Genomic DNA, 10,129 nt, shown 5'->3' on the forward strand with positions numbered 1-10,129 from the left:
GGCAAGTAGTGAAAGGTAGGCAGGCATTAGGTGAAAACAAGTAGGTGTTAAGCAGTGATATACAGTGAGTGTAAGCTGATAAGTAATAGGTAGTAGGTGACATGAAGTGGGAGATGGACAAGTAGTGGATGCTAAACAATAGTGGGTGCCAAGTTGTAGTGGGTACTAAGTTGCACTGGATGCCAAGCAGCAGTAGGTGTCAAGCTGTAGTAGAAGCAAAGCAGCAGTGGATGCCACAATGCAGTGAGTGCCAAGGTCCAGTTTGTGCTAAATTACAGTGGGTGCTAAGGTTCAATGGGTGCCAAGTCACTTGTGGCTGCTAATATACATTAGTAGATAGTATTAGGCATGGGAGGATAGTGTGAGGATAGGATGAGATAGGCAGATAGTAGAATATCTGTAACATCAACAGTATTCTACTATCTATAACAGGTTATAGTCGAATACTGGTAAAATAACTGATGTTCTACTATCCACAATATCTCACATCCACATTATCTTGCAGTGTTTTAAAATGTGGGTGCTAAGTAGTGATGCTAGATGCATGCTGGCTGCTAAATGATACTAATGGGTGCTAAGTGGTGTCACTGAGTGCCCTGTGCATGCTAGACAGTTCTACTGGGTGCAATGTAGCATTGCTGGTTGCCATGTGAGTGCACAGGGTGCCATGTGGGTGCTAAGGGTGCCACTGAGTGAAACGGGGGTTCTAACTGGTGCCTCTAGGTTGCCTAGGATGCTTGGTAGTACCACTGTGGGAGCCATTTGGGTGCAGCACTTTTCTCTTGTGCCAGTGGCAGCCATCTCATGATCAAACTTCAACCTAGTGATAAACTGGCTGGATGAGACCTGGGAAACCTTTACAGGGTAAAAAAACAGCAACAGTCCACTAGGTAAACATTTTTTTTTAAGAAATTGTACTGTATTTGTAAACTTGGACCAACTACACTGTCCCTTTAAGAATTAAAAAAAAAATGTTTTTAAGACAATAATAAAATGGACTAAAGCAAAATATATCAATTCTTTAAGTTTATGGAGCTGCTAAATTATCTTCACTGTAACAGCAGACAGGGAGAGACTGTGGGATGCCTACCTATTGTCCTCCTGCTCTTCACCGACTCATTCCACATAATCTTCCTCCTGTGTTATAAAGCCCTAGGTTAGTGAGCAATAACAGTATTAATTTACTGCACACTGGGGTTGATGCCCATAATCATGGTAATATTGCTGTGCACATAATATTTCCATACACATACTGTACAGCGCTTGGCAATATAACTATTACTTCCATCTGCATTACCGCAAGTTGCACTATTAGCACAACTTGCAGTACTTGAGTAGCGTGACCATTGCTACGACAACACGTGTTACTAACCATAACATTTGTTATTAATGCACATTACCGTAGCAACAACCGCTAATAGCGTAACTAGCGACACTGCAGGTGGAAGTAAGGGTAATATTGCTGAGCACTGTATGTGCTGCAGTTATGTGCATCAACCCCATTTTGGTTTGTTTTTTTGGAGACTTTACTGACACTAGCATGTATTGCAAGGGTGTAGATTTGGCCTACAGATTGTATTTCACAGGCTACGCTAAGCAAACTGAGGTGGTCTGCTGTTCTAATGCATTAATTAGAGCTGGAACTTTCGGAAGCTTGTTTGTAAATTGTATCTGTAAATCCTTTTACATACTGATACAGGTGGATAAATTACTTCCTTTAGAACAACTCTGGATTTGAGCATATAGTATAAACAATGATTTTTAAGTGATCTTAATGTCCTTTAAACAAACACTACTGTAATGTGCAGTCTGCAGCAATTTGTACAAACTCCAACTCCTAGCGTGCACACCACTACCACTGCCTCCTAGGCTCAGCCGGTGTGTAGGCTCTGAGCAGCAGTGGGCCGTGCAGGATTTGGGCAGCAGGGGCTCTGTGGCAGATGTGGTGTGCAATTCTTTTGACAATCCCCAGTTTACTGGTGACTTATAAGGTACAGTGAAAGGGAAACAAAATTTACACTGGCTTTTACTACTATCCCCCTGCTCTTTATGAGTGGCGTTCTTAGAAAAAGGGTTTCTTTGACAGTTGTCCTTTATGTGGCTTAGACTTAAAGAGTAACTTTACTGAATGTATCATAATGATTAAAATTGCTTTTATTTTGCAATATTATATTTTAATTATTTAGTCAGTTTTTGCTCATTGTAAAATCTTTCCTCTCTCTAATTAACATTCTTAAATTTATCAAAGGTGGCAACAGCTTTACTGCTAATAAGGTGCATCGCTGGAGAATGATTGTTTTTTGTGTGTTCCGAAGTGAGCAGAAACATCACTTGATCTCCCAGAGTGCACTGGGACAGAAGGCTGCATAACTAAAAAGCCTAGGGAGGGTTTGCTTGCTTATTGCATTGAATCTCTTCTGGATTTCCTGTCTATAAATTTTTTTTACTTAATTGTACACACCACTCAAAATTCTAAAGCATAACTCTAGAAAGGGTTTGTTTGTGGGTTCAGTGAGTTTTGGAGCGTGAGGTATATTTGGTATGGTAATAATTTGAAGTTGTTATTTTGAGAAACAAAATCATTTCTGTACATAACCTATCAATTTGTTATTGGTGCCTACTAAACTAATGTAGGCTACAAGCTTCCCATTCTCAAGAAGGAAAGGGATGGTGGGATAAAGACATAAAGTGCCTTGCCTGCATACATGTATAAGAAGCGCTTGGAAAAAAAGAGCACATGGGTTTGTCGCTAGTAGAATATTGCTAAGATTAGTAAAATTCTCATTTACCAATATTTTACTATGGCTAAACCTAACCCTACTCTCAAGCAGAACCCTCCTTCTACTGATCCCTAACCCTAAGACTCCCTCTGGTGGTGCCTAAGCCTCAGACCCCCCCCCCCCCATGTTACCTAACCCTAAGATCCCACCCTGATAGTGCTTAACTGTAAGACTCCCCTGGTGGTGCCTAACCCTGAGACCCCCAGTGGTGCCTATCCTTAAGACTTTCCCTGGTAGTGCCTAACCCCAACCGCCTCTAGTGGCACCTAAACCTAAACCCCCCCTAAACCTTTCCTCCTCCCTCTTCAGGAAAGCTGTGATGTGCCGCAAACAAGGTAAATCTTAAGTAGTAATGATTCCAAATATCGGCACCCAATACAATCTTGGATGCTAGGGCTTGCAAAAAAGCAAATAGTGGCATTGCATAGTGGCCACGGATGCTGCTATTTCCGCACACCCCTAAATTTACCTTGTTTGCCTAATATAACAGACATTATAAAAGCCACAATTTGCAGCAAGGAAGGTAAATTTCGGCGACCGGAGGCACCCGAGAGTGGTCGCCACCATGCACCAAAACAGAAACCTCTGTAATTAATGTAAAATTGGCTATAGCAATTAGAATGCAGGTAAAACGCATATAAAAACTGCAATCACAGAAAAATCCCAAACGAAAAAACTCCCTAAGGTCAATGTGGAGGGACCAATTAACCTCTCTGACTCCCCAGAGGAAAGCCACACAAACATAGGGAGAACATACAAACTCCATGCAATAATAATAATAATACTGCAAGGCAAGAGTGCTAACCACTACGGCACCAGAGACATTTCAAAAACCGGTTGCCAGTGGAGAAAGGTCAGTAATGAGTTATAATATGCCTGTATTATTGATTATGGCATTGTTTTACATTGCAGCAAATTTATGGGCCCACATATATATAAAGCAAACAATGCATCCATCAAACTACAGTACACACTGCCTATACAACAACATGTAGCTAAGATATTTTTCAAATTATGCATTTCCTCTGTCACATTACAGTATAATACAGTCAGTCTAAAATCTTTCCAATAGGCTGCCTTTCTTCCAACAAGTATTAACTAGAATCATTTCTAGGACATTTGAGTCTCATATGTTATAGAAAACCGCAAGAATCATTCATAATGCGTAAAAATCACAATTGTACCATGACTTCCAGTCATAAACATCCAGGTATAGTCACAAGTTCAGGAGCATAGCATCAGCTGCTTACCCAGTGGAGGGCTGTTCTGTGCCAGGAAAGCTGAAAGCTATGCCAAGCTTGTCTTTAGCAATAAAGATCTTGCAGTGTGTTAGTGCAATGCCCAGCTGAGGGTTTGCTCAGTGCCTAGGGCATTGTCACTTGAAGAATGCAGGCACCAATGTGCTCTTTGCAAATTTGCACAGCATGCAGTCTTCTATATTTAGTCATGCTCCATGTAAATTTGCACGTGAAGTCAAAGGAGATGAGCGTGTATGCAAAATCATCCATTCTGTCAGAAACAACTGAAAGGATTACAGCCATATATTGCACTAATGAGCTGTATTCTTATTTCACAATTGTACGCTTGTATAATTATACAGAGTAATAAACAAGGAGTAAAAAGGGACAATAAGATTATCAGATTCAGTTTAGAAAAAACAAATCCACCTCAAACATTGAAAGTGACTGTAAAGGCAGCCATACACTGGTCGATGTGCCATCAGATCGACCAGCTGACAGATCCCTATCTGATCGAATCTGATCAGATAGGGATCGTATGGCTGCCTTTACTGCAAACAGATTGTGAATCGATTTCAGCCTGAAACCGATCACAATCTGTTCAGCTGCTCCTGCCGCCTGTCCTCCCCCCGCGCATACATTACCTGACGCGGGCTCCCGGGCATCTTCTCCACGCTGCACCGCTCTGTTCTTGCTCCATCTCGGCGCTTCCTGTGTCACTCCGTGACCAGGAAGTTCAAATAGAGCGCCCTCTATTTGAACTTCCTGGGTCACTGCAGTGACCCAGGAAGCGCCGGGATGGAGCGGGTGCAGCGCTGAGAAGATGCGGAGAAGACGCCCGGGAGCCCGCATCAGGTAATGTATTTTTCATCGGATCGGCCGCTGCTAGCGACGCGCACTTTACCCGCGGGCGATCGAGGGTAATTTCCCGCACGGCGCGATCGACGGACCGATCCGATTTCGGGAGGAAATCGGATCGTCGGCGGCGTTTACCGCGAACGATTGGCAGCAGATTCGATCCCAGGATCGAATCTGCTGTCGAAACGGCCGGGAATCGGGCCAGTGTATGGCCACCTTAAATAGACAAGAAAGATTTGTTGTTATTATAAGTACTCTTAAGGTGGCCATACACTTATAGATTTACAGCAGATTCGACCATCAGATTTCTGTCAGATGCCTGTCAAGTTGAATCTGACAGGAATCTATCTGATGTGTGCCACACACTAGGAACAGACTTCCAATAGATTTCAGAATGAAATCTATTGAAAATCGATCTAAATGCATTATTGGACCATTAGATCCAATGCAACTCTATGGGCCATTGATTTGCTGCCAGCAGCAGATCGACCTAGATCTTCCATCCTGTCAGATAGATCAAATCAATCGAAATCGGCCACAAATTGATCGATAGGCCAATCGATCGGCTATCGATTTCCAATCGATCGATTCGACCGAAGGCTGAAATCGACCAGTGTATGGGCCCCTTTATATTCACAGTGTAGAGCTTATCAATGCAGTTGCAAGGTTTTTCTAAACCCTTTTAAAGGACAACTGAAGTGAAGGGGATATGGAGGCTGCCATATTTATTTACTGTTAAGCAATACCAGTTGCCTGGTTGTCTTGCTGATCCTCTGCCTCTAATACTTTCAGCCATAGGCCCTGAACAATCATGCAGCAGATCAGGTGTTTCTGACATTATTGTCAGATCTGCCAAGATTAGCTGCATGCTTGTTTCTGGTGTTATTCAAACACTACTGCAGCCAAATAGACAAGCAGCGCTGCCTGGCAACTGGTATTATTTAAAAGGAAATCAAATTGGCAGCCTCCATATCCCTCTCACTACAGTTGTCATTTTAACACCAGCCACACTTTTAATTAATCATAATATAAATAACAAGATACAGAACATTCACATTGCGCTTTTCTCCTGGCAGACTCAAAGCGAAAGAGCTGCAGCCACTAGGGCACAGTCAGCAGTGTTAGTGTTGCCCAAGGTCTCCTTACTCGCGTACACAGGAAGAGCGATTCAAACCCTGGTCTCTTGTGTTAGAAGTCACTGTTGGATATATGATGCAGGTCAATCTATTCAAGAGCAGTTTGATTTGCACTCTATATGAGTGAAACACTGACCAAGTTTACAAATCTTTTCTTAAGTCTAATATGTAACCCATTACTAGTGCCCTGTAGACAGTGGAGAGTTTTGAGAAACACAGCGCCCACTGCTGGCTGAAATCACGAACTGTCCTTCTTAGCAAAGCATGCTTATATACAGCAGCACCAATGGCATTTGTAGAAATCAGTTTCCCTGCCCCCAGGGCAGGGGAGGACTGGGACCTTTTGGCCTGGGGGGACAACACAAACTAGAGGCCCGTTTCACGGCATCCCCAGGCCAGCCCAAAGCCATATCTTTCTTGTGTGCAAATCTTCAAATTGTGATGACTAACAGCCCCAGCCACACACACTATGTACCTGATGCCTAACCCCATTTCTCTGCACAATCTACCTGTCTGTGTCTGATGCATAACCGTAAAGGAGTAAAAGGCTTTTTATTTTTTTATGAAAATAAGTGCTACTTACCCAGGGCTCGTCCAGCCCCAAGCTCCCAGCATGTCCCTTGCCGCAGCTCTGCAGTCAGCTGTTCGCTGCCGCTGCCTCCCAGCCCCCGGCAATGACATCAGGCCGACTGCGCCTGTGTGAGCGGTGCCATCAATCACCGCCACATGGACCAGAGCGTACTGTGCAAACGCAGAACTACTGCGCCTGTGCAGTACACTCCGGTCCACGTGGCGGTGATTGACAGTGCTGCTCACACAGGCGCAGTACAGGCCGACATCCAGGTCGGACTGGTGCCATCGCCAGGGACTGGGAGGCAGCGGCAGCAAATGGCTGACTGCAGAGCTGCGGCGAGGGACATGCTGAGAGTGTGGGGCTGGAGGAAGCCCCGGGTAAGTAGCACTTATTTCATTAAAAATGCCTGATAACTCCTTTAAACAACCCCCCCCCCCACACACACACACACCTACCTGGTGATGCCTAACCCCACTCCTGCCCACCCACCATACAAACTACTTGTCTGACACCTACTCCCCCCCCCCTCCAACTACGTGTTTGACAGTGCCTAACTGCCTGCCTCCCCCCTCCCCTGCCGCCAATCACACCACAAGAAGAAAAAACGTTCCCCCTCAGGCCAGGGTCAGAATGGGGATGATTATCACAAAAAAAAACTCAGAGGGCACTGGCCTGGGCAGAGAATTGAATTTGACAGCAGTAGCAGGCAGGCAGCAAAGTGTGAGTAACTCAGTGACAAGAAGGGAGAAGAAGTACAGAAACAAAATTTATAAAAACCACCTTCTCCTCTGGCAACCTGGACCCGACCTCCTCTATCCTCCTGTCTCCTCAGTCCAACACCTCCTCCTCCACAGCAGCAAGCAGCTATAGGTGGCATCTCCGACTCCTAGCCCCCAGAGTGTCTGACTCCTCCAGCCAGCCAGCCACTCGTAGCCGCAGCTCCAGGCCCCCAGCCCCCCCCAGCACAGAAAGCTGAAGAGTGAGACAGCTCACTTCGACGACACCTCAGGCACAGCAGCACGGGGAGGACTGTGTCCGACTCCTCCAGCCAGCCACTCGTAGCCACAGCTCCAGGCCCCCAGCCCCCCCAGCACAGAAAGCTGAAGAGTGAGACAGCTCACTCCGATGAAACAGCAGGCACAGCAGCACGTTGCGGGCGGCAATGCCTCCAGGCGGGGGGCGGAGTCAAGCAGGGTCAACCCACCAGGCCGGAGAGGACCTAAGCTATTTGTGTCCTTGTGCCGCTCACATCCACCGCAGGCGCAGCCACGCACAAGGGGCAAGGGCACACCACGGCCGGCCACCTCAGCCCCTTCTTTGATTGGATACTTCAACTTGCCGGGAAATATCGCGCGAGGTTGCGATCCCCACTGCGAACCTGTCACCTGTGGTATGTCTGCGGCCGCTGCGTATAGCAGCGTATAGCAGCGGCCGGCCCTAATTACTTAAGATTTGGGTGGCCCGGGGGGCAATTGCCCCCCGTCCCCCTGGGCCAGTCCTCCCCTGCCCCAGGGCTGCTCATTTCTCGCCTTCCTTCCACAAGGCAGACAGAGTAGCGGTATGCATTGAATGTACAACTCCTGTCAGTCAGCAGGTCAGCATGCTACAAAGCAAACTGGTGTTCTGCACAAAGCAGAGGTCATACAGACACGTAGGCATGACAGGTACTCACCAGAGGTCATCCAGGTCCCATTCCTGCAGAAGAGCAAAGTCAAAGCTATCCATAGTGCAAGGGCAATGCTACTTGTGCTGGCCAGTGTTACTCCTACTTACATGGTAGAAGCACTTTTCTGCTGACTGGTAAGCAGCAGCAATTGGCCAGTCCAGTTCTCCCTTTAGGTTTGGTCTGTGTTCTGTCTTGGAAGTGTCCTTTAGAAAACAGCACACAATGAGCCCCGCTGATGCTTCCTCCTGTCTTGCTGTAGCACTGCTCTGTCTCCCTCTCCTTGCATTGAAGCTAAGTGTCCCTCCCTCCTTTTCTATGCTGTAGTAGCATCAGCTGCCAGACTGCCAGGTACAACCTATCAGCATCCTGTCCTGTGATGCCTCTTCATCTTCATGTGGAGAAGAACAGCAGCTCTTCTTATTGTTTTGTAGAAATAAGAGACGAAAGGGGAAAAGTGCTGAAGTAGTCATCCTTCATGTCTCCTAGCGGAGTCACAGACAAGTCACAGGCAGACTACTGACATGAAGAAAATGAGTAACTTTTACGTCATCATTCTGCACTCATACATCTACCGTATGTAGTTTCAGGAATGCTGACTCCTAACCAATACATTTATGTAAATGTGAAACATCTATTCTAAATAATTGCCACATGCTGAACAGACACAAGTAGAATTTATACCTCTGCAGGAGTGTAAAAGGCACCACGAAGCTGCAGGGGGCTATTTAATGGAAGTAGGGTCTGCTACGTGCATAAATCCTCTGGGAGAACAGGTGCAAGACATAGTATTTCAGATTTGGTGGTGTTATTTAGTGCCTACCTTATAGCCTTCCACAAATTGTCTGACCAGCATTTTTCACATGGAAACAATGGAAACCATATATACCAAGAAGCTGCACGAGAAGAAGCTGACATTTGTGAGATTTATCTTTATTTTTTTCCTGCTCTCTCTCTTTGTGGACTGTAAGGCGACGTTCACACTTTTTCCTGCCAATGTCGGCAGTGTTTTTCCATATGCGGTTTATCGGACACTATTCTCTTTTTTTTTTTTTTTTTGCACGCTTTTCTTACCGCAGATAATGAAAGTCAATGGGAAATCACGTGTAATGTGAGAATTATTCTGCACACGCATGCAAAAACGCAAACACAATTTCATTAGATGGGCAGCAAATGCATTTTCGCACATTTGCATAATGCATACCAATTTAATTAAGTGTGAGGCAGGGGTCACACTTGTCTTTCAGTTTTCTGCGTTAATTTTTCTGCACACCATGTGCGTTTATATGCAGGAAAACATGCATGTTTTAAAAAAAAAAAAAAAAAAATGCAAATGCATTTGACAACCCAGAAACACAGTAGCATAAATGCACACATTTACAATCCTGCTAGTGTGACCTCTGCCTTAGAGCAGGCAGAAACTATGCTAGGCTATATCAAGGGGAGCTAAGCCCAAAACAATGGGCACAGGAGCCGCCTTATAGAGAACGGCACCACCAGAAGCACCCATTGAAAAAGCACCAACGCACGGAAATTTGGGTCCACGGAGGAGCCCAATAAAATCGGGGGGTGCCGAGGCTTCCCGCTATGCAAATTGTGGCATTACATAGCAGGAGCACCCATTTATTCCTGCAAATCCTGACTTTGTGGCAGGAGGGTAGGTTAAAGGACAACTGTAGTGAGAGGTATATGGAGGCTTCCATATATATTTCCATTTAAACAATACCAGTTGCCTGGCAGTCCTGCTGATCTATGTAGAGGCAGAGCATCAGCAGGATAGCCAGGCAACTGGTATTGCTTAAAAGGAAACAAATATGGCAGCCTCCATATCCCTCTCATTTCAGCTGTCTTTGAGGCCGGTTTCATAGTACCGGCTGGCG

At 45.6% G+C, this 10,129-nt stretch overlaps 1 protein-coding gene across 1 annotated transcript in view; it reads right to left on the reverse strand.

Moving 5' to 3' along the window:
- Positions 1–8,336, reverse strand: part of AFF3 (ALF transcription elongation factor 3) — a 352,879-nt gene extending 344,543 nt beyond the window's left edge. Inside the window, exon 1 of the mRNA XM_068268208.1 lies at positions 8,259–8,336. Within this exon, the coding sequence (XP_068124309.1) occupies positions 8,259–8,311 (53 nt within the window). The 5' untranslated portion in view covers positions 8,312–8,336. The remainder of the gene's footprint in view (positions 1–8,258) is intronic.
- Between the last annotated feature and the right edge of the window lie 1,793 nt (positions 8,337–10,129).

This window comes from Hyperolius riggenbachi, chromosome 2 (assembly GCF_040937935.1).
Source record: "Hyperolius riggenbachi isolate aHypRig1 chromosome 2, aHypRig1.pri, whole genome shotgun sequence".
Classification (NCBI taxonomy): Eukaryota; Metazoa; Chordata; class Amphibia; order Anura; family Hyperoliidae; genus Hyperolius; species Hyperolius riggenbachi.